General features: G+C 29.1%; 1 protein-coding gene across 3 annotated transcripts; it reads left to right on the plus strand.

Moving 5' to 3' along the window:
- The first annotated feature begins 1296 nt into the window (after positions 1–1296).
- LOC139488256 (nuclear distribution protein nudE homolog 1-like) lies at positions 1297–25557 on the plus strand. 3 transcript variants are annotated; one of them, XM_071273751.1, is made up of 10 exons: positions 1320–1832; positions 7213–7366; positions 9902–10050; positions 10438–10483; positions 11330–11420; positions 12063–12227; positions 12881–12975; positions 13715–13806; positions 16372–16428; positions 20855–25557. In XM_071273751.1, the coding sequence occupies exons 1-9, from the start codon at positions 1753–1755 to the stop codon at positions 16394–16396; spliced, it is 897 nt and encodes a 298-aa protein (XP_071129852.1). In that variant the 5' UTR covers positions 1320–1752; the 3' UTR covers positions 16397–16428; positions 20855–25557. The 3 variants fall into 3 exon arrangements, with proteins under 3 accessions (XP_071129851.1, XP_071129852.1, XP_071129850.1); XM_071273749.1 differs by lacking the exon at positions 16372–16428 and adding an exon at positions 17540–17572; XM_071273750.1 differs by lacking the exon at positions 16372–16428 and having other exon boundaries at positions 1297–1832.
- Positions 25558–26686: the final 1129 nt, after the last annotated feature.

Here is a 26686-nt window from a genome sequence, read left to right on the forward strand (position 1 = left end):
ATTATTTCCTTTGTTTATTTTCATTCTGTGAAATGCAAACTTTATCAAAATGAAAAGTGTTTTGATGTTATGTAAACTTCATCGTTAGAGTTTTCACCAGCCTGCAATTTGTACTTGTTCTTAGTCATAAAACATATACTGTCGGATCCAGGGGTGGGTGTTACGGGATAGGAAACCACTACTTTTTTGACGATCAATGCTTTAGATTGGGCCACATGGTTGTTTTGATTCATATGGGGGCTAGAATGAAATTTGAAAAAAGGCAAGACAGGAGTTTTGAACGGTTAAAAAAGAATAAGGCAGGATGAGACACTTTTAAAAAGGCATGATGACAATTTATGTAAAAGAGTCAGGGTAAACTAATTAAAAACAGTAAGGCCCGAATAGAGTGAAAAAGAAAAGGCAGGACAGAGATTACAACTTTAAAAAATGCCTTTTTTTCATTTTTCATCCCGTAGCCCCCTAATTAAATGGTAGATCCCTTGGTGTTGATGTAAATGTCTTTGCATGTCGATGTACCCCGGTGCATTGTTAAAAACGAACCTGATAATTACATACATGTATATCGGAATGCTTGAGCTCTGACACTTGAAGAGTTTTTATTTAAAGCAAGATCCCTTATACCTTTTGAAAAAAAGTCAAACGAACAATTCCTTTCAGCGTACATAATCCCCAAAATTTTCTTTTATGCAAATATTTTACTGAATGGCTTGGGAAATCCATAGGCTAAATAAACAAGTCGTGAACACTGAGCAGATTTCCGTAAGTTTGTTTTTTTTCTGTCGTCAACTTATTTAGATATCACATGAAATTTAATAAAAGATATTTGCCATTTTGGTTAAGTTCCAAGGATTTGTATAGTAAAGTCTTAAAAGTACAAAATGAAGTAGTTATACACATTTTTGTAATACTGATTTTGGGGCCAGTAATATTAAATTTAAACAGTATATTTAAAGAAATACAAATATTCGTCATGGCATGGGGTTAAAATATATCACACAAAAATATTATAATTTTGTCTTTTTGAATATTCTAATTATATTGCTGTGTCTTGAGTTTGAAGTCATTAAAGCGTTGATTTTGTCTAGATTTTGAGGACGTATTTTCTCCAATAAATATCTTAAAATTACTGACTTGACTCGTTTTACACTTTTTTCATGCATTATATGTGTCTTGTCACTTGTGTCGATTTATGTGTTTGAATTTTAACCCGATAGGGTTTTCACACTTTGCAATATTAAAAGTTGAATATAACATTGTGTTCCACCATACATTATTGGAGAAAAGACGGTAATCACTTTAAAACACACGAAAGATCTAGGATTAAGCGTTTATTTGACTGGGAAAGTCAGTTTCCGGTTTATTCGTTGGAAGAATGCGAAACATTTAGCAAATCAATTTATGTTTACTGGGAATTAAGTCTCCATCAAAGAAGTTTTCAAAACTTGTCATTGATATTCTTTCAAATTAACGAAAAGGAAATGATAGAATTAATTTGAATAGTTCGACAAACATCACTCTGACAGCACCAAATCTAACATTGAAAACAGCCCGAGCCTCGCAGTTATTTTAATAATTTTTTTTATAAACCAATACATAAACAACGTAAAATGTTTTGACATGTGAACTGATAGAAATTTCAGTGACTGATCATCATTTCATTGATAATATATTTTCTATGTGAGAAATAAAACAATTGTGGTACATGAATAACAGTATTTATAGGTCATTATAACTTATAACTGTTATAAGATGGACGATAGCAAAAGATTTGCATCTGTTGAAGATGAAAGAGACTATTGGAGGAAAACTGCGGAAAAATTTAAACAAGAGTAAGAATAAAATTATATTAGCATGAATGTAGATCTATGATCCATTAGTGCTATTTGATACTAACTGACTAATGAGCACAGGGTTCTCTCTGAAACCGGAGAGCATGCATTTCATTACAAAATTGTTTGTCTCCATCAGGACCTCTGTGTAACTGTTCCTTACTTCCTTAGCCCAACTGCTTACATTTATAGCTGACTAAGTATCTACCACATGCTTTAACATGTTTAAGGGAAGCAATCCCCTCACATCTCTATGGTGAGTCCATGAATCCTAAACTCATCAAAATCAGTCTGGACTCCTCTTTTTCAAAACTTGCAAGTACGAAGATGCATGAAAATTGCCAAATGTTTTTTCACCATGATGAACTGAGAATATATATCACCATTCAGGGGTGTTGAAATGCTATGCAAGACTCTTACATTTAAACACCCGGACAAGTAATTATTTCTGTCTGGGTTCAAATCCAACCAAAATTATAGGGTAATACTACATTGGCTTTGTCCATTGACTCGCAATCATCGATGAGGTTTTATCCGTCATTCACTGGAGGTGTCATTTCTTTTGATTTTGAATCAAGATTTAGATTGATAAATAAAACACAGGGCAAGCAATAAAGTCGAGTAGAAAACATGAAACGCCAACAGAGAAGAACAAGGAGTATATAAAAAGATCGGAAGCGAGAATTTCAAACATTGTGGATATCATTGGCCGTTAAAGGAGCACTAGCTACGAGATACATGAAAAATCTTATATATTATTTTTTTTGGCTCAATCAGTAATGAAATACAAATAGTGAAATAATAATTCCTTTTTAGTAGCCAATAAGGTTCAATTTTGTCAAAATAAGTAAAAAAAAACATTGATTATGACTTATTCACTTGCAAGTGAATAACTCGACCTTGTTGAATCGGTATTCATGTGAACTTCAATTTAACCCCTTAGCTTGGGATGGATAACACGTGAATTGTATGTGTAAAGTTATTTAAAGGAAGCTAATGTCAACATTGAAAGTGAAACAAAGTTAAATCATTGGATTGACTGATTTGATCCACAAATAAACATTCTAATACATGTAAAAACGATGATACACATTTATTTTTTATCTGCAATATGGAATTAAATAGACTTCTATTTATATCTATAGTTATGTTTGCATCACTTATATGGTCATCGGATGACTGTAGAGCTACATATTTTTAGGCCTGTGCCTTGTTTATTGTTTAATTTAGACTTTTAATTGTTTGGATAAATGTTTTACATTGTTATAAATCAAATATGAGAATTTGATTAGAATTGGTGAACATGAATTTGACAGCTAGTGCCCCTTTAATAGAAGAAAATTCAGAAAATATTAAATTAATTTTTTGTCTTATTTATAGATCAAAAGTCAACCTTATTTGTTGTCTAAGTGGTTAATAGAGGGGACATTTTGATTAACCACCAACTATCAAGAAAAAAAACAAGTGTGTCAGTTGAAAGAAGCTAAAAAGGAATGATAGTTAATCTATAATTTAGTGTCCATTTCTTGACTCACTGTCCTAAATTAAGTATACATGTATGTACCTACTGGCTACAATTTTTATTCAAAAACTGCTGTAAAATTGTCCTTTAGGCCACACCAATTTAACTTCTTGTTCGACGGACCCGCCCGCACACATTTTTTTCAAAATGTACAAAAATTGTTTGTTGATGTGGTTCATAAATGTTTCACGTTTCTCTTTTTTTTTTTTATATACATTGTACATTGTAGATAGGACAGTTGGTTTTCCCATTTGAATGGTTTTACACTATATATGTAGTTATTTTTTGGGAACCTTTAATTTATAGCTTGCTGTTTCGTGTGCGCCAAAGCTCTGTGTTGATGACGTACTTTGACCTTAATTGGTTTACTTTTACAAATTATAACATTGGCATAGAGAAGTTCAGATTAATGAAAAGGGACAACTGGCAATTGTATTGTACCGGTACATAAAAAAATGTATAATACAGTGGATTTTTCACTCAGATGACCCCTGGCTAGGTTCTGACTTAATCTTTTGTTTTCTTACAATGAAATTATTATCAAAATACAAATCATGTACATAAAAAAATCTGTTTTTACATATAAAACATTTTATCATTTAATATATACATTTGTACATGTATTTATATTGGTTGCGAGAAGATAACATTTTAATTTTTGGTGTTGTATCAAAATGTCTTTTTGAGTACATGAAAATTCTAATGAACAAACTCTCACATGCATGATACATGAACCTACCAAAGAACACTAATTGTGTTACTTGTGACATGTATTTACAAGTTTTGTAAATTAAATGAACAAACATTCATGCTGAAGATTTATCATTTAGACAGGTGCAACAAAGCCTTTAAGCACATTTATGATATTGAGTCCCACACAGAAAAATTATTATAGGTGGAAGTGCACACATGCAATTTGATAATTTATGAAAAATTGAATAAATCAAAAATACTGCCAGGGCTGGATGTTAAACATGTTAAATGCATTAAACAAATATTCGAAAATTGTTTTAAATATATATTAAGGAAGATAAGGTCAGTTCCATTTGCAGATGCCAGAAAAAGGAAAAGATCCTCAAATGAATAAATTGTTACTGAAATATGCATGTTATGTGTACATGTTATGCTGCCCATCAAGGGCCCTTGATTGGAATAATAAATATATATATATAGACATTATACATGTACAATATAACTCAAATGAGTTACAATTTCATTGTACATACATGTACATGTAATATGTGTTCTTGTATTCAGATATTTTTCAGATATTAATATTAAGAATAGCAGAAATTTATTTAAATGCAGTTACTTTTATTGAAAGTATCAAATTAGTATTTTCAGATACATGTATGTAAATGTCTATTTTAAAGATTTTTTTTTTCACATTTTTTGCACACCTTCTTTCTGTATGAAATTCTCATGATAGTTTTAACTAAGAATCAGAGTACCTAGGCTTGATTTTGGTATTAACCTGTGAGCAGGGTACATGTATACCTTTTGCATTCAGGTTACATTTATCATGTTTATCAGGTCAAGAAAAAAAATAGGCAAAAGAAAAATTGCACAATATTGACTTCTTGTACATTTTTAGCTAGATGTACAAAATGTACAATGTAACTATGACCCTTTCAATGAACATTTATCAAATGTATATATAATATCATGTGTAAACAAGTATTTTTATAAGAAACCTTGATAACATAAATATTTAAAGAAGAATATTTACATATTCAGTAAACATTCTTGTCAAATATCTTACAATCAGACTAAACAAATAAATACATATGCAGCTAACAGCACTTTTTGTATATAGATATTAAACATATTAAAATATTAAATGAAATATTCAAAATTGGATTACTTTATAAGTCAAGGATTTAAATGCCTTTTGTTTCATATTTGATCAGATATTAAATACAATGAACCAGAACTTCATTGATTGGTATGTCACAAAAGAAAAAAGGAAACAATTCATACATGTCATAGTTTGTTTTTCAGTGTCTCAAAAGAAAAGGTTAATATTCTATTGTTTTTGTAAATATTTTTCCTCAAGTGAAATCTACTTCAGATCAAAGTAATAAAAGTTCCCTGTCTCTGTACATGTCTTTGTCGGATTACAATATACTAAGGTTTCATTGACTATGTGTACATTTTATAAGTTAAATACTTTTCACTTGTACACTTTAAAAATGTGGGCAAATTTTGTAGATTTGTCAACCCCACAAAAATACAATTTATGATGTGAATCTGTTGTTATTTTTTTTTGCTGCATTTTGAAATTATTAAGTCCAGATCTTTGAAATAGGTAAGGCAGCATGATGAATTGACCTCTAACTATGAATGGGTAGAATAAAAATCATCATCAGACTCAAGATATGCTACCAATCTAGTACATGTACAGTATATTTGCATCACAGGTTAAATATTTAGCTAATGACACCCTTCATATTAAGTTATTTTTGTTCAGTGAGTAATAGCAATGAAATCAGTTTATTTCTGTTTAAAAACAGATTGTAAAAAGAATAAGACAGATCTTTGATACTGGCTGTAAATATTTTCTTTAATTTAGAGTCTGATATATTGTATAAGCGCTTGTAATTGAGAAGTTTTCCATCCAGAAGTATTTTGGTTACATGGTATGAATATCTGTCTCTGTGATCTGTACCATTAAACTATTTTTAAAGTTCAACTTAAATCCCCCACCTGTAATATACCTAGTGGTGTATATGTAAATCAACCCCTTTAATTTATTATAATTGTGTAAAACAAACCAAGTTGTTGCATACCCAATATTTTCCTTTAAAAATGCTACTATTAAATTAAAGTATTCGTAAATAAAAGTATTGAAACTAAAAAAGTTAGTTAGATACAATGCATATGATGTAGCCTACTGGTTATCTGTAATTTTGTGTTACATTAGAACTTTTAATTGAGTGTAAGATACTGATACATTTATTATGAATCATAATGTCAACAATGATTTGCAAACTTTTTACTTAATTAATTTACAGATGTCTGTCTTTGTTTGCTTAATGTTCAGCGACAAATATGTTATACATATTCAGGATAAGATTAGATAAACAATTATCTTACACTTGGAAAGAGGTTGCAATTGTATGTTGGATAGGGGCTGAAATTTTGCTTATAAACAGCCACTTGCAAAGTAAACCCATCAGATAAGTTGCACAGGTACATTGACCTTGAGGAACAAAGTGAATTTTGACTTGAAACAAAGGGGTACTTTTGTATGTTGGATAGGGGCTGAAATTTTGCTCAACTAAAGGCAAATTGTAAACCCCTCAGATATGTACATGTATTAGGGTAATTTAATGTACATTAGCAGGCACTCTATCTAAAGAAGACATCAAATTGAGTGTCCTTTTTGACTAGATGTCTCCCTCTAACCATGGAAGTAATATTGAATCTTTTAATAAATATTGAACCTTTTAAATATTACTTCCATGCTCTAACTAAATGTTGCTGTATATTTTTGTAAGTTGTAAATGCTTGTTTTTGAAATGTATACCCATAACTGGCTTAACATGTAATATTGTGAACAGGAACTAACAGAATCATAAGATGGGGTTGACATTAATAATATAACACAAGTGATTAAGATCTATTGATTTTTAATGTCAAATTTTAGGTTTAGATTATGCAGTGTGTACATGTAATTATAGTAATATATAAGTTGTAATACATATTGAGATTTGATTAAAACAAAATAAAAAAGACAAACATGTTTTGCTTTCTCTGAAAATTATGAAAATAAAAGATTTATTTCAACTTAACAAGATTTGAATTTGGGATTTTTTTGACAATAAACATCAATTAATTATTGTGTTATAATTTTAGTTTGGAAGAAACAAAAGAAGAATTAGAAGAATTTCAGATCAGTAGCAGGGAGCTAGAACTAGAGTTAGAAGCACAATTGGAACAGCTAGAAACCAAAAACAAAGACAATGAAAGTCAAAAAAATAAATTTATGACAGAGAATGAAGCTTTACGAGTAAGTATCATACAGAAGGGTTATTCTATTACATATAAAAATTAAGAAGATGTGGTATGTTTACCAACAAGACAACACAGCTCTCTCACTAGCAAAAACGCTAACTGTAAATTATAAGGGCATACACAACTGGTACAGGGACTCATCCTGATGCATTTGCACCGCAACAAACCCTGCAGAAAAATCCCAATTTGAAAAAAATGGCTTAAAATTATTCCCAAAAAGACAACTTTTTTCCAAGCAGTGCAGTCTCAGTCATTTGTCAGTAGTAATTGTGCTTAAATACAAGCTGAAAAACACTCTTTCATGCTTAAAATTACTATATGGGCAGATTTGAGGGTCTATTTATGTATATTCACTGACAATAAGGTTTCTTATTTCAAATAAGGGTTTACCTCTTGAAAGGGGGTCTGCAAATTGAAGTTTCAGTCAAATTCATGGTTTATTAATTATAGATTTCCTAATTTGATAAAATTATGACGCATATTTTTCCCAATAAAAAAGGGCAGAAGGTAGTTTTGAAAAAATGCCAACAATATCACTGTGTATATATATATATACCTTAGATAGCGGTACGATAGAAAAATATAATTGTGTGTATTATCTTCTTCTTTTTCTAAGCAATTTATATTAAGTATTTGCCATTCCTTTATTTTCAAAATTAAAAGTAACTAAATATATGCTGTTGTAAGTTAGAAATTGTTACTATTAACAGAAACATGGGTCTGGCATAAATAATCAGTAGTTACATGTATCTAATGTAGTATGTCAATATGAACCATTATTTGTGTAAATTATTGCTATAAGTAAACATGTGTTATACATGTATATTTTATTTACTAGTTATACAACACACCCTTTATAGAAATGACAAGTACATGTTACATGTTTTTACATTATGTATGGATATTACATTAACAACATCGTGTGAACAACTTTTTTTAATAAACTTTTTTATGACAAAGTTTTTCAGAATTTTTTTTTAAGAGGACCTTCTACTGCTTATATAAAATATACCCATAGGAAGAGCATTTTTCACTGCATGCATGAGTTCAAAGCATATATGATTTTATTGAGGGGACATAAATATAAACGTAAAACGCTATATATATATAAATAGAAATATTAGTCATCCTCATGAACAGGTCAGCCCTTGAAACAGATGCTGATTAATCAATATCTAAATAATTTACAATTCAAATTATATATTTTATGGAAAGTTTATTGATTTTTATGAGGTGCTTTTGTATAAAAAATAAATTAAAGATGTTTTGTAATTGAAAATCAATACAATTTATTGCTTAATTAACGTAATTGACCACAGAGAATAATCAGAATACAATTGATTGTGACCATCACAGAAAAACAGAAAAAGCCACATGGAAAGATGAGAAAAAGCAAGTTTCAGCTTTTTATATCCCTGCTTATCAAGATTAGGAGTATAAAAGCTGTTGCTACTGTAATATACTTTTATTCCTTTGTAATTTCTTTAATGTATAAAAGTTCAGGCCTCCCTAGTCACACACAAAACACATGCAAAAGTTTTTTTTGTTGACCTTTTACTGAAAGTTTAATTCAAGGTTGGACCAATGAAATAAGTCTTATTGAAGGTAAATAGAAATGAAACACTTGAAGTTTACACCAAAAACTGTGCCTGATTAAACTATTAGATTTCCATATTGCATTATGTATTCATTATGTATTAATGTATATTTATGCAGTAGTATGATAACAGTTGTGGATCCAATGGTGGTGGTGGTGGTGGTGGTGGGGGGTGGAGTGATGTGGCATAGTGTAAAAGGCATAAGCCCCTTGGTATTCAATACACAATTATTATATCATTTTATGGAAATTTGCTCCTTTTAAAAAATCCTGATTTCTTGTAGAAAAAGTTCTGACTATAGTTCTAGAAAGCAGACTGCTATTATAGGAAGGCCTATAAGTATTGTCTGAAGTATTGTCTGACAATACTTGTAGGCCTTCCTATAATAGCGGTCTGAATTTGTCCCCTTTCATTTATAAAACTGCACTGCTTTTTGATTTTTCCATAAAAAATATAATCCGTCTGTCCTTCCTTGTTGTTAGCTCTCTCACATGTACAATTCTTACCAGATTTTAGCAATTGTCTTGGGACAAGTTTGATATGTAATCAGTACTATTTTGAAATAATTGTCCCCCTTGGAAACATTAATTATATGGAAAATTGCATCATTAGCAACACATGGGAGTTTGGATCTCTGTTCTTTTATTTAGAATGTGTGTGATTTAGAACTGAACATATTGTATAGACCTGTCTTTTGTTAAGGACTGATATTGAACTAAAGTTGTCTTATGGTTGTTTTGTTTCAATTGGTTGCTCTCTCTCATAAGCATTCACTAGTTGAGATATATATTTTGTTTTGAGGCGATGTAAAGCAAAGATCAATCAATCCTTGGCATTACCCCCACCCCTTCATATTAACAGTATATAAACTAAAGATGTGGCAGGGAGATAAAGAAACAACTTGATGAAATGTCTTGTATGTAAATTTTCAGGAGAAATTAGGGCATCAACAGTCTGGGAGTCATAAAAGAATTACAGAACTGGAAGACGAATTAGCTGAAACAACAGCTTTCAAAGATGAACTACAAAAATATATACGAGAATTAGAACAGACAAATGATGACTTAGAAAGAGCCAAAAGGTTTGTTTTTCTGAATGATCTTTCTTGCTCTTTTAAATTTTTTATTTTTAAATTATTATTTGGTTATTTGATTTTTCAATATAAAGAGGAAAACAAGCTTCAGTGACAATTAATTCCAATTAACAAAGCTATAATTTTACAAAAAAGAATAAAAACCAACATGGATGTGATTTAAAGTCTTTGTGCTAACCATTCTTTATTTTGTCTGAAAATTTACTTTTGCAACCTTGTTTTTGCTTTCATGCATCACAATTTCCTAAATATGAAAAGTTACTATAAAGTTTATGAGTTTTGCCTTGCCAATTGCAAACCATAAAAAAAGTGACCAACCTGATATTACAGCTTTATAGACAATTTATCTGTAATATTATGTATGATTTTTTCCAGGGCTACAGTTGTATCGTTAGAAGATTTCGAAGGGAGACTTAACCAGGTTTGTTACCATATAAATATGTGATAAATTGATTAGTAATATATTTTGTATTTGAACATATTTTGGTAGATTAGAATTTGATATTCGATGAAGGGATTCTGAACTGGAACATATATGTCACATCTTCATGACTTCATATGATAATAAAGAAAAAATACCAAATTAGTTCATCAGTATATTAATATATGTAAAAACAATCTTGTATGTAAATTTTCATGAACATGTATGTTAATAGTCTTTTAATGGTAGAAATTCACAAAGGACTAAAAAGTAGAAAAAACCCATAATATTTTCATTGGTAATTTAGAAACAAGTAGTACTTCAGAGCTTAAGGTTGTTTATTTTTAAGTATTATAAGATTATCTTTTAGCTATTGATTGAAACTTACATTGTAATCTTTTGGACTCTCATTTAGGTGGAATGTTTAACGTCCTGCTCAAATCCTGGTAATATTTTGTAGTAATGTTCATATCTTATTGAGGGCCTCAGTGGCTGAGGGGTTTATATACTCAATTTACTGTAACCCTAATCTATCAACACTGATATTGGGAGTTTGAACCCCACACATGAAAGGTGACCGACTCCAATCTCAATTAACTAGGCTTCACAGTTTTCTTGCCAAAGATCATGATTCTCTCAAGTCAATCCAGCATCCACCACTTATAAAAACTTACCCACAATATGCTTTGATAACAATGGTGTTAAACACCATCAATAGATTAATCATATATTATTGTGTCTCATGCCTCACATATTTTAAAATAAATCTTCATACTTAACTTCAGGTTTTATTTATACCGACAGTGTTTTGTTTTATAAGACATGTTAAAATAATATAATTTATAGGCCCTAGAAGTCAATGTTTTCCTACAAAGTGAAGTAGAAGAAAAAGAATGTCTAGCAGAAACTGTACAAAGATTAAAAGATGAAACTAGAGGTAACTTAAACATGTTAAATAAAGCTTTATTCTTCTGGGGAATATTTTGATTAAAACTTTAAAATTTAAAAACCTTGACTTTGTATTGTTACAAGTTGAATCAAAGAAATTGTCCCCTTTATCTCTTGGAAAATATATGATTCTGTAAGCCAAGTTCATCATACAACAAAAAATGAAACCACGATAAAATGTACATTCTCCTTATGATGATAAAAAAATTGACTGATTTTGACAAAATCCATTAAACTCTTTCCAAATATAATGGTTTTAATATTTATTGGGGACCTCTGAAGAATCACAATAAATTGTTCTATTAATTTGACAGTAACAGCTTGACACCTGATGGTAAAGTGCATTCCTACCCTCATGAAAAGGGAATTGATAACCCAGCAAAGATTCATATGTTTCATCTAAAGCCTAAATCATGAACAAAACCTAATGCATAACTATGCCATATACAGTATATGGAATACCTTCTTTTCTTTAATGAGAACCACTTGTTGCTGTAACACACTTAGTAATTTACAAAGAAAAAAAAGTCTGAAGTCTATATTATTTTTAAATCGACAGCTTCTGATAGCACTATGATTAACCTTATAAATTTCACAGATTTTATACCTTAATTTTAAAACTTTTTCGCAGATTTGAAGCAAGAACTTGGTGTAAAGAAAGCATTTGGTGGAGAGGTTGTGAAGAATGAATCTGAAGATGGCACAGTAACCACACCAACAGGATCTATAGACTCGAATAAATTAGTAGATAGTGGCATAATAACTTCTCAGTCTTTTAAAACACCTCCAATGAAAGGTAAATTATCTCCCTTGCAACTTTAAAAATGGAAAAGTACAAAAGTTTTAAAAGAAATTATTTTTTAGTAATTGTAAACAAACTGATATTCAAGAGCTACTTTCATGACTCTCATGGAGTAGAAAAATAACCCAAAATTGAATTTCAGTAAATTTATTTTACTTTGGTCTTAGCTTTTGTAAATATGTCAGGAAAATGAGAGAGCCACAAAAATTGAAAGCTAACAGTGTATTAAACTAAAAGTGAGTTATGAAAACTGCATCTTGTGTGTTCAGTCTCAGACTTTGGGCTTCTTGTTCATCTGAAACTCTTAAGTGGAATTATCTCCCTTTGTGTAATGAGAGACTGATATTCATGTAGGTAGGGAATAATGAATTTGCTTTCATATAAAAACTTCCAGTGAAAGCAAATTGTCTCCCTTGACATATGAAATTCACTCATTCTGTATGATGAATACATGGAAAGGTAATTTATCTCCCTTGTCACAATGTAAAAAAATTGAATTATAGCCATATGTCAATATATTTAGATAAAATATTCAACTTAAATATAGGAATAAAGAGACAATAGCACATTTTTTTTAATGAAGGAGTCCCTTCAATCTGTATTTAACACAAAAGACATCAGAATAAATAATTTTCTTTTATTTGCAGGTCTTCCTCCAACAACCAATGGTAGTACACCACTGACACCATCAGCCAGAATCTCAGCATTAAATATAGTCGGGGATTTGTTACGCAAAGTTGGAGTAGGTTTTTACTTGTGTATAGAACTGCATTTGAAAAAGTCACCAAGAAAAAAGAAAATCAAATCAAATTCATATTAAGATTAGACCATAGATAAAAAAAAATTATCTGACAAATATATACTTCCTATATGCCAATACTTTTAATTTTTCAAGTTGTTTAATTAATTGCTTTCGTCACACTCTTGAAACTGCACAACAAAATAACTTCATATATTGTCAGCATTTCAGCAGTGATGAGTTGCTTTTCTATTCTGCCAGATACACACTTCCTGTTTTCTGAGACTTTGAATTATAAGTGAGAGTATACTCAGCAAGACAATGCATGTATTCTTGTGCAATTTTTGTAGCAATTTTAAACTGCAGTATCTATATGCAAGATAGCATGAACAAATGTATACCGGTACATCAAATTTCAGATCCACAATGCTACATTTATCTCTCTTAGAATGTTGCTTCCAATTTTCATCTCATCAAATTATTTATCTTTATTTGATAATGCTGATATTCAGAAATTATGGCACCAAGCACAAAAACCAATAGAAAGTTGGAATGTTTTTAAAACCCAATAATACATGCATGCAATTCAAATGTAATAAACCATTTTTTTCAAATTCTCAATATTTATGAAAATCATTAGCTGAGAATTTGATCTTTACATTTTCAGATGTTATAGAATAGTTGAGTTTTAATGTTTTGTAAGGAACATGATTATAAAAGAAATTACTTATATACTTGTCAGGCATTAGAGACAAAACTAGCTTCATGTAGAAATTTTGTAAAAGATCCGCCAAGAGAAAAGAAGTCAGCAGGTCCCAACTCAAATTCACCAAGGTTTGTAATTAACAAGCGTAATGTTTTATGAGATATTTTCAAGTCATATAATTTTTTGCTATTATCTTTTTATATCTCTATTTTTATTGTACAAAATAGGTATTTTTCAGTATTTTATTTGCAGAATATTTTACTTATGTTAAATTTCATGAGAATTTCATATTATAGGCGCCAAATATTCTTACGCCTCAGGAATCCTTTAATATCAGGACGATTTTAAAATCCTGTTTTACTTTGTGCCACAGGAAATATTTATTCTACACATAAAGCACAGCTCTTATATACATTGCTTGTACTTCAGCTAAAAAGGGCAGATATTGCTAAATATTTTTTACATGTTTCATTGCATGCATCATTTTAAATCATTGCTATTCATATTTAAATTAACTACACAATTGAATCTTATCTTATACTTGTATATGTCGTGTACATTTTATTATTTTGTACAGGTTATTACTTGTACAAAAATTTTGTATGAGTAATTACTTGTATGATGCCATCATACAAGTTATTACCTGTACAAATATAATTGTACCAGTAATTACTTGTACAATTTTTGTTGAGAAAAAGATAATAACTTGTACAACACAATATTTTTGACTTGTATGTGCTTCTTCTTTGAACTATTAGGTTTATCCCTTAATTCCAGTATATGTTATTACTTAGGCAACTTTTTATCATGATTTATTTTTGAAAATAAATGTAGAAGGGTTTTCTTTAATTTTGCTTTTTAAAACGACTTTGTCGCTTTGCACCAGTAGTCAGTATTTAAGTGGTAACAAACTGTTAAGCTTAATTTGCTCAATGTCTCATGCTAGGTAATGTTGTTACTCTGTGTTCGTCGTGAGTCTGAATTCTTTTAACATTTCATTGTGATTGATATAATTGCCAATGAGACAGAAAAGATGACACAGATATAAACAGCTATATATCACCACACTGCCTTCAACAATGAGCAAAGCCCATACCAAATAGTCAGCTTTAAAAAGGCCCCAAAATAGTAAATGTAAAATAATTCAAACGAGAAAACTAACGGCCTTATTCATGTACAAAAATGAACGAAAAAAAATATACACATCGACAAGGGTTAAGCATGTTAGCAGGATCCCAACACTTCCCCTAACTTGGGACAGTGGTGTAACATTACAACATAAGAACGAACTATAAAAATCAGTTGAAAGAGGCTTAACTCATCAGATAGATACAATCAGAAACACTACACAGAGTGGTCGTGGCTGGGTACTTGTATATCTTGTATATCCCATACAACAACAAAAAAAAAAACCCACTAAGAACAGAATACACATTTCCAAAAAAGAAAAGAAAAACAAATACTTTTCAAAAAGATTCCAAATACATAAGCTCTATGATAAGAAAAAATCGTAAGGGTTCTAAGGAAACAAGTGTCTCGCCTACTGTTGCTGTTAATGGCAGGCTCAACAAAATTGAGTAAAAAAGTCAATAAAAATATTCCTCTTGATACTATTTTTTGATTGCAAGAAGCTTCTGTCCAAGTTTGGTAAAAATCCAGGATAGTTTAAGAAGGTTATTAGAATTTAAAAAAAGATTAACAACAGAGTGCATGTATTATTTCCTGGAAAAAAAATTAAGTCCATTTATAAGTAAAATACGGAAAAAATGTGGGTTTTTTTTTTTAACAAATTTGATAAATAAATACGAGAAAATAGTAAAAGAAAAAAATAATACCTAACAATCAAGAAAACAATCCCAGACTTACTAACTCAAAGAAAGGTGTTTTTCAATGAAACATTTTGTTCAAAGCAAAAGTAGAAGCACATACAAATCAATGATATTGTGTTGTACAAGTTATTATCTTTTTCTCAACAAAAATGTTACAAGTAATTACTGGTACAATTATATTTGTACAGGTAATAACTTGTATGATGGCATCATACAAGTAATTACTCATACAAAGTTTTTGTACAAGTAATAACCTGTACAAAATAATAAAATGTACACGACACATACATCAGTAGAACTCTTGTAACATCTTATTTAATCCATATAAATTCTTTTTTTTTTAATTTGTTTTCCCTACAATTGGTGGAATTCAGAATGACAACCATTTGGATGTTGATTGAACTTCTTTAGTTCAACAAGAATTTAAAAACCTTTAAGTTATTATTCGGGAGGGGTGGAAATTACTCTCTTTTCAACACTCAATACCAATACATATTTAATATGATATTTGAGAACTTTCTTTCTTTAGACTCAATTTTTTCTAAACTATCTATTTATTGATGATTTTTTGTGGATTCAACAACCCTAACCTTCTGACAGTTTTTCATGGAAAGATAGAAAGTACAGCCCAACAATGTATTATCTTAAATATTAAATTCCCCTTCCAATTCTTTTTTGCTGAAGTTTTAAAAATTGTGTTTGGCTATGCTTTTATTGATACAAAATGTCTGCATAGTGCATTAGTGCATACACTGCAGATTTATTTTGTACTACTGACCTAGATATTCTTGTTTTGGTTATATGCAAATTTAAATGGGTTTTTATAATGTCTATAAAAGTTACATTGTACTGAAAATTTTCCAGTGTTCAAGGATGTAGCAGCAGTTGATATTGAAGGTCATAAAATAGGTCATTGAAAAGGTATTTTTTATTCCAGGCATGATATAACTACAACATGTATTTTTGAGAGACACAGATTGCTACTCATTCATGTCAAAATAATCTTTTAGTGATTGTAGATCTGTTCTGCCCTTAACATGTGTTGCACATTTGTGCTGATCTTAATGAAATGCTGATAGAAACCATCACTATTTAACATTGTAAATAAGATTAGAAAATCATATTACAACTGATCAATATTTAATCATCATACTATGAAAGTATTTTTATTCACAATTACCAGAAATTGTTGAAAACATTAGGTTTAAGAATTTTTTATTTCATATTATTTTACTTTACACCAATCTTTATTATTAGATAAAATTACTTTCATAGTATTTCTGTCTGCTTAATTGTCTAAAAATTGTAGTAGCACTGCTTTGTAATGTAGTAAATTTTAATAAACTTCATTGATGTCTGAATTAACTCTCAATTAGGTGAAAAGCTAAATAAAAATGAAGCATTTCATGTTTAGTTGAACAGTAAAGACATAACTAAAGTTTGAAATACAGAATGACCTGTTCAGGTAAACAAGTAGCTACAAGTGTAGCATAATACTATCACGTTTATGAAATCTAATCTAAGCCGTAGAAAACCTGTCATTTAAAATACATATCCATTTTCTGATTTATATTGCCTATCTAAATCCCATATACTTTAGCTTGGTATCAATATTTTGTTTTAGAAATGCATGCAGAAGATCATTTTATACAAAAGATTTATTATTTATTGTCGTAGTTGATAGCTTTAACTTGACCTTCCATTAACTTTGTTTACCAATTTTTCGTTTTCTTTTTTTCGTTTCTTAAATTTTTAAACATTTGATAAATGATTCAGGCTAATATTGTAATACAGTTGTTACACCAAATGTTTTAGCTGCTTTATACTTCATTTAAAAGGACGAGTTCAAGCTATTAAAACTACACTATAGTTCATTTATACTTATAATTCAGACTTTGAAAAGGACATTTTTTTTCATTAATACTACAGTCTGTCAAAAAACAAAGGCAACACAAATTTTATGCCAAAACAGGTAATAAAGTAAATAGATTTGTGAACTATAAATGAACTTTACCCTTATTTATATATTTAGGTCAGATAATTATATGCATGGAGCTAGATCAAGGTGAATATCTCCACTTTTCCAATGCTTTCTGTTGTCTTACACCCTTGCCTAAATTATATTGCTTGAGTTGACAAAAATAGATATTTTTTTATTATTTCAAATAATTACAGACAGTTAGATATTTTTATATATATTATTTCAAGTTATAAGAATTATTAGTATATAGAGTAGGATTTTTTATGTAATTTTAATTTATTGAAGTTAGATCTTTAGTGAACAATTTTACAGCATTTACATTCCATAGCTGCTTATCTAATAAATTACATATTATGCCATACCATGGTCTACATATACAGTTTTTGATTACATAATTAAATTTATAAAAAATCCTAAAGTTAGTATATTAAAAAAAAATATGAAATAAATCTGTAATTTTTATTTTCATCATAGTTCGTATCCAGGCTGTTGTTAAATGGAGCTCTCCTCATATCCTGCTCCATTCTAAAGTTTGGGTATAATTATTTCTCCCTTTCTGGTATAATTATTTCTCCCTTTCCAAATCAATCATGCACATCTTAACAAAAAATTTTGAAAAATTGGGAAAAAATAGGCAGGAATAATCATAAATCTATGAAGAAATTTTTTTGTTGAAAAGTTAAATATGTATAATACTTTTTTTTGTTGAAAATTATATTTTTTTATTGTGGATTTTTATTTCATATTAATTTTTTCGTTGGTTTGCAACAATATGTTGAACAGGTTCCAGGTAGATTCTTTAGTTAATAACATCAACTAAAATATAATTGCTCAAAACAAAATTTACAGTCATCTAATGATCCCCCTACGTAAGAGATATAAAAACGACAACCTCTGTTCATGTGTATACTTGTTGTCAATCCATGAGGCCCTTTCAGAAACTATAGAGGTTTAATCCTAAATCTAATCTTTAGATTGTCATTATGTGTCCTTTGTTTTTTCATTGTCAGTATTTCAAACTTGAAAAGTTTATGCTAGGTTAAAGTCATAAGAAACCTCAAATTAAAAAAAAAATGATGCATGTGTTTTTTATAACTCAATAGATAGTTTACATTATAAAACTTATATGATATACATATACTTTTTTCTAAAGAAAATTCTTTAATTTATTCATATCTAGAAGAAGTTTACTTTATTTTAATTGCTTCCTTCCAGGAAGCAATTCCCCCAACATATTTTCCGTATGCAAAGTGACCTCAGTGTGACCCATCTCATAAAAATGCGGTGATCGCAATACGCATGGATATCCTTAGAATAAACTATTCTCTGAATTTACATGTTAAACACGTGCTCAATTTCCATGCTTTTTTGTTGATTTTTTGTTGATTGTTGGCAAACAGATGACAATCGTTAAACTTCAGCTTCAAAATATGAACTTTAATTACCTGCCATATTTTCACAACGACACTGACCGATTGAAAAAAAAATGACGATTATACGAAATTTATGCGAAAAAAATGAAAAATTCTTGAACAGAAGACTAAGTTTATGATGTTTGTATGCATTGGTTCAAGAATTGGAAGAACATTATTTTTCACCGGTCACTTGTTTCTTATGACTTTAAAGCTAGTCAGCACAGTATATTTCCAAATTTGTATCCAATTTTCTTCAAACATCATTCTATACTTGGCTATGAGGAGAGCTTCAATCTGTTTAGAAAGATGAAAGGTTAAAGGCTCTGATATGACATCAATGATACAAGCTTGTTGTCTCAATAAACCTACTCTATCAAACATTGTCATATACCTGCTCAATTAGAGATCATGGATCATATTGGATTTTTCAAGTCACTGATTAATGTTACAGCTTGGCATTGCAACTAAAGCTTTCAAGCAATTCCTAGATTAAGACTTGCATCCATTCTTCATCAAGTGTCAGCCATTACTTAGCCAGAGTTTCAATCACTTTTTGGTTTCGAGCTAATTTATAAAAGATAGAAAAGTCACCAAGTATGAAGATTTTTTTTTTTACTTTGTGGAATTGTTAGAGGATACCCTACATTTAAATGGTTGGAGACAATTTCAAAAGTGGTTTTCCCTGTAAGTAATGAAGTGACAATTTTGAAAACACATTTTTCAGGAACATTTCTCAGTATTTTAAACAATCAAGGATCTCTGTAAAAAATGAATAACATGCTTGTAGGTTAAACAATTTCATTTTTACTTCATTATATTATATTGATGATCTACTTGGACCTTATTCAAGACATTGTTCAATCAAATATTATAAGTGTGCAGTAAAATGTTCTTTTTCTCATGCTTTTATGGGATCTTGTAAAACTTTCACAAGTCACAAAAAATTTTTGTTTTTGAAAAAAAATAATTCTAAGTTATGTCAGTTAAAGTTGATTATTTCTATAAGGCATAATATAAATTGGATTTTAAAGATGTAAGAAAAGCATAAATTTTGAACAACAAATGAATATCAGAATTATTTGATAACTTGTAAATAAAGTGCAATTTTTCCATGGATATTTTCCTGTTAAACCAATATTGAGCCTTACACCCTATAGTAGCTGGCTAGTATCATGCAACAGATCCTTGTAGTAGTTGAACAGTAGTTCTGCTAAAATGCACTGAAAATTGCTTTATTATCATCTCCTTCATGTGAGTTTTGATTGATTGAACATGTTTTCAATCAGTTTTCTTGTATATTGAAGAGGTTAAAGTCTTAAATCTATGTCCTTTTAAAAAAAAAGTTACAATACACAAAGAATTCATATATATTCCTATTCAGGTGTGTACCATTTTTCATGAAATTAGGAAAAACAGTATTTTCATGGATATTTGATTGCTGTGTTTTGCAAAAACTTGTATATAAAAAAAAAATTGGTACACCACAAAAAATTAATGAATCCATTGTAATTCATATATTTTTATCAGTATTTTTGCTATCATTTACATGCCAGTTATTGTAAACTATGACCCATTTTGAAAAGGGTAAATCTTGATCTACATGGAAAGGTTTATTTTAAGTAATATTTTAAATAAGGAAAAATTAAGAAAAAATATTTAGATGAATTGTATGATTGTATTCACCATATCCATTGATTTTTATACTTCATAACCATACTTGTATTTATTTACATAATTAGTTGATTTTATAGTTTTTACTTTTCCATGCCAACACATGCACTGTCACCATCAGTAGCCTTTTATAGATATATTCTGTACTCAATACATGTATTATAAAGTCATCAATATATTAAATAGAGTGTATTTTTTTTGGTTGGTTTGAACATTATTTGATTACTCAAACAAAAAATCATTACATATTTTTTACTTTTCTTTTTCTTTTATTTTACAGCAGAGCTAAAAGAATAAGCAGAGGAGGCTCTGTACCACCACAACAAGGAGCCAAGATACCTGTATGATGACATAGCTGTATAATGACATTCACACATCAGATTTTAGGTTTTATTTTATTCTGTGTATGATTTGGACTTGTGTTGAATGTATTTTCAGTTACAGTAACTGTTAAGTGTTTTAAAACTCATTACATGTTACATTTTAAAAGAGTACACACAAAAATTGAAACCTGTACATAATTTTGAAGTTAACACTAAAACCATGAATTTCATTCCTGATCTCTGCTTCCCAGTTAATGAATGATATCAAGATAAATGTCTTCTTGCCAGAGTTTAATTTTTTTAGCTTTAAAGTTAAATACCTTGAACATATTTTCAATTTTGTTATAAAACTTGAATGTATAAAAGTTTTTTACTAACTAAATATTGCTTCAGTGAAAGAATTTGATCTAAATTGTGAAATATGCAGTATATTGCTGATACAGGATAGTGCTAATTTTATTTTATTCTTCTTGTTGGGCCATCTTTTATGTCAGCCTTATATGAATTAGCAGGGACCTTATGGCATTGTTTACTAACTTTTTGTCTCACTCAAACAAGTTGGGGAGGCAATGCTAATGTATGCTGTTAGACGTATTGTCAACAATGCTAGTGTTTATGATTTGGTCAGCTTAAGAAAAGTGGTAGGTCAAAGATATTTGGTAATGGTAGTAGGATTGCACATCTCATATCAATTAAGATTAATAGGTCCTGCAATCTAATGATGGTCCTTTGGCTTGAAACTTTTGCATAGTTAACTTGGTAAAATTTTTGTTTACCTAGGTCAATTTAAACAGTGCCACTTATAAGAAGTCAATAATATTTGGTATACAGTTGTGAAGAGCATTCCTTTCTCATTTCCACAGAGATTAAATAGTGTTGCACCTCCAATCCCTGAATGTTTAGCATAATTCACATATTAAGGTACTGCCATTTTGATATCAACATTTGCATTATACATTGTATTATCAAAATAACATGCAGGAGAGATATATCTATGTGTCAACAGTTTTAGTTATCAGAATGATTTCTTGGAGTTTATCAAATCTTTCAAATGGGAGAAAGAAATTGAAAGTTCTGCAAACTTTTTTATCTAGCTTATGATGATGCAACAATATATGTCTGTTGGATAAGTTAAAGATGTTTATATTGAAGAGATATTTTGTTAATACCTTATTTTCCATATTCCTTGTACCTTTATTTAAAATTTGTTGGTTTTTAAAAAGAAGAATCCCTCATATTTATATCAGGAAATGAAAAAAATATAATTTAAATTGGGTATAATAAATATACTAAAACTTCCAAAAATCATTATACACATGTAATGGCAAAAATTTCTTAATAACCTTCATGAAACAGCTGATGTTTTTCTCCTTGTCTTTGGCAATCTAATTCCAACAATGATTGTGAGGTAAACAATGTATAATAATTTTACCCACAAATTTAGTATAGTGATAAGTTTTCTGTTAATAACTGCTGACTGTTAGAATTAGTTTAGTATATAGAATAAAACCATAATTGTGTTTTTTTTGTTATTTTTGTTACACAATGGAGACAGTTGCAATATTATAAGAAAACTCTGCCTCATGTTAATTGTTATACTCAGTTATGTTTGTTTATATTTGTATCATTAGTTTGTTATATGGTAGAATTATAGTGATGTAACTAGAAAGAACCAAGAACTGTCGTTTCATATCAGTTTTCATGGTCTGATTATAATTTGTAGTCTCAATAATGTTTAAGATGGTACCTAACACCTTGACTAAAATTAATTTGACTGGTTTAATTTTCAAAGAATTTTGACAAAATATTCACTTGGACCCTTTGACAAAAATATAAAAATTAAAAAAAACTTGAATCACACACTTATTGGATATAGACAAATGCTAAAAATGACCATTGAGAAGCTAAAAATTTCCTAACAATAGAATGTTATTAAAATGTTCAGCTGAATTTTACAGAGTTATCTCCCTGTAGTGTTATGTACCACCTTAAAGAAATTATTGGTAATGTAGTACAATACAAATTCAGTTGAAAATCGAACTCTGTATTTTCATTTAATGAATAAGCATGAATTTAGAGAGTAAAAGAATATAAACACTACAGGCTTTAAGAATTAAGAAACAAGGGAGATAATCATAGAAATTTTCTGATGGAAAAATTATTTTGCAACATTTGATTCACAGTTTTTCTCTACAAAGTAGTACGAGATATAGTTGTTAGAATTATTTTATTTAATTCAGTGAAATTATTAAGAATAGATTATAAGGTAATGAAAAGATAAAATTCCAATATAATGAGGAACAACAAAGATATATGATAGATATAGATCAATGATAATGTGAATTAACAATAATGCGATAATTGGTTGTGATCTCAGTAGCTTTCATTTGTTTTATAATCATGCCTTGCCATGGTCCCTTCTCCTATGGTGATTGAGTCTTAGAAAGGAAGGAATCCAACAGATTTCAACTTACAATCTGGTTTCAAATGTATTACTGCAAAATATGATGAGAATACTTTAAAAATATATATCATGAATGACCTTTTGTTTGTGGATATTAGTTATTAATTTTTCTTGAGAATTTATGTTCGGATTTCAGTCGCATAAATAGATAGAATGTCAGAATTTTTTTATCTCTTAGAATTAAAATTATTTATGGTTTCAACTGATCATGACATCAATAGCAACACAAGAAGATCTGTAGTAATAACAATATTTTCACCGAAAGTTATGTTTAAGAAGAGGGAAAACATCACAAAATAGGATGATTTATTTTAATTTATTGTCTGGAATCTTATAACATATATATAACATATATATATATATATATATATATATATATATATATATATAAGTAATTTTTATCCGATCACATTTATAATAGACATTGTACATTGATAATTTATTTGTATATACCTATATATCATTATCATGTATTCATCGTCATGGTTAAGGACATTCATTGAATGTTTAATTACATATGTTGATATTTAGGCTTGGTTTGTCTTCAATTGTTATTTTTTAGCCTTTGTTTTTTTTTCTTGTTTTTTGCTTGTCACATTTAAATGAAATGATGTAACTGCTTGCTTCTTTTTATTTTCATATTTTATTAATAGAAGACAAAATAACTGCCAGCATTATTGTTTTCACTATCGTATAAACTGCATAAAGAATCTAAAGTGTCATTAAGATGTAATATTTAATATTTGCTATTTATCAGATCATAAAGTTATGGTGTCATAAAGAAGTCAAAATAAGTCAATCAGTAAAGTAATACAGCCTTTTTCCATTGAGTGTGTCAGTAAAGGTAATATCTTTGGTTAGCTAGCTTGTTAGCTGAACCATGAAGTCATTATTAGGTCAGGTAAACTACCCTCCTTTAGAGGTAGACTAGGCCGACATAACCAATTTATCTGTCTGTAGGACTACTTTGAAAGGAGGGAAGTATACCTAACCTAATAATGACTTCATGGTTCAGCTAGCAAGCTAGCTAACCAAAGATATTACCTTTATCTACACGCTCATTGCAATCAGCTGTAAAATGAATACTTTTTTAAAAAGAACTTGAGCATTGAATAACCTCCCTTTACTCTAGTGTGTAATGTGTTGTTGATTTTTTTTCATAACAAGTAAAGATTATGTTTCTTTATCCCTTTATCTTATCTTATAAATCACTTTATCAAAATGTATTTAATATAAAAATTAAATAGGATAGGTTTGATGTTATATTATGATTGATAAGTATATCGATTTGTGTCAGCTATTCATCTGTAGACAAAATATTTTTTTAAGAAATATTGAATCTACAGTATATTGTAGATGCACATTTTAGAATCTTGGTAACACAAAAATTGTCTCTATACAAAACTCTGGAAATATTAACTTTGAATGGTCTTCCTTTACAAATAAATGGTGTGAATGTGTGTGTGTACGGAGACAAATGTATTAAGATTATCAAAGATGTGGGTTTTTTTCTCTCTCTTTAAACAACTTCTTTGCAATGACATTATTTATTCTTTATAGTTGTACATTTCTTTAAAAGGTATTATTTACTGTAAATATAAAAATGTTGATTCTCTTGATTCTTTTATTCAGAAAATATGTCTCTATATGTTATCAGAATTACAGTTTTATAAATTGATTGAAGAGGTTAAACAAAACTAAAAAATGTGTGAGATAAGCATATTGCTTTTCCTCCTTGTGTAATCTTTGACAAACCTGCAAATAGCATTATAAGTCTAAAAAATGTAATTCTCAGGTACAGTTTTTCATGATTCAAAAAGAACTCATTGAATATTTTGAATTTCCTTGTCTTTCAAAAAGTAACTTTCGATTGATATGATGATGGATCTCTATTTTCTACTTTGGACACATAATTTTTGCTTTCTTTAACTCAATGAAAAACAAAATTGATTGAAAGGACATATTTTTTGTTCTTGTTTCCTCTTTAAAGATTTTTTTTTCCAGTTTGGCTGTAAGTAAGTTTTAATGGTAATTTTATAAGGAATGTGTTTAACTTGATGTTAACAAAATCATGAGTTTATTTATTATTTTGACACAGAATTGATCTACTCTTTCTTCTTTGATCTTCTTTGTATTGATATATTTGTTTAAATTTTGACATGCATAAAGGCACAAAAATAAAACATAAACAATTTGTATTCTGTTTTGATTTATTTAAGCCATAGAAATATTGAATATGAAATAAAACATAAGAAGATTACGAGGAATCACCAAAAATATTAGGCAGAACAAAAGACCACACGAAACACAAACATCTGACTCCTCTAAAAAAAAATAATAGTGTAACTGGTTCAGATAGCCTGACTTGTTACAATATACAGTGGGATTAAACCACTTTCACATATGCTCAAATGCTGCTATTTGCATATCTAGCACATATGTTGTAAAAATTAAAATTGAGATTGGAAAAGGGGATTTTTTTCAAAGAGGCAAAAACCCGACCATAGAGCAGAAACCAGCCAAAAACCACAAATGGGTTTTAAACACAACAAAAAAATCCTGCAACTGAAACCTCATAATAAAACACAAAATGAAAATGTTATTCAGTATTTGAATAAGTTAAATGTAGTATATGTTTCAGAAAAGTGTCCTGTGTATACTCCATATCTCTTGTTTCTAGTCTCAGTGGATTTTATTATAATTTGATAAGAAAGGTTAAAAGAGTTAAATGTAGCAATATAAGATCATGTTACAAAGTGGGAAAAAAAAACTATGTAAGCATTTGACTTGTGATTATGTATAGACATTCTCAGATCTGCATTGACATCACAACATGTAACTGACCAATCAATGATTAGCATTTGTGTTATGTAAACAATGTTGAGAGGTGATGCGGATAAGAATCCTCTAGATTTTCCATAGACTTCAATGCAAATTAATTTAATTGATATATATTGACACCAGTTGAATCTAGTACTTTTACCAACTTAATATTGTTAAAGACACTATATAATGTCTCTATTTTGATTTTAATCATACTATATCCTCTGGTTAAAAAATAATAAGCAATATAAATAATCAGTTATCACCTTCAAATAGATGAAAAATCTAGAGAAATCCTATCTGCATCACCCCTTGAAAAATTTAAATGCCAGGATGTCCGGATCTGAGAATAAGTGGGAAGAGGCATAGAGGTGAAAAATTTATAAGTGGAAACAGTTTGTACAGCCAAAAATTGTTCCATGAAATTTCTATAACACATGCAAAAAATTCAAAAACTTGGGTGTAATAATATGGGCAACTGCACATTATGACAAACAGTGTA

This window comes from Mytilus edulis, chromosome 9 (genome assembly GCF_963676685.1).
Source record: "Mytilus edulis chromosome 9, xbMytEdul2.2, whole genome shotgun sequence".
NCBI classification, from domain to species: Eukaryota; Metazoa; Mollusca; class Bivalvia; order Mytilida; family Mytilidae; genus Mytilus; species Mytilus edulis.

Coding starts and splice junctions, on each gene's coding strand:
- LOC139488256 (XM_071273749.1), top strand. CDS start 1,753: ATGGACGATAGCAAAAGATTTGCATCTGTTGAAGATGAAAGAGACTAT. Junction 1,833..7,212: donor GCGGAAAAATTTAAACAAGA/GTAAGAATAAAA, acceptor TTATAATTTTAG/TTTGGAAGAAACAAAAGAAG. Junction 10,484..11,329: donor TCGAAGGGAGACTTAACCAG/GTTTGTTACCAT, acceptor TATAATTTATAG/GCCCTAGAAGTCAATGTTTT.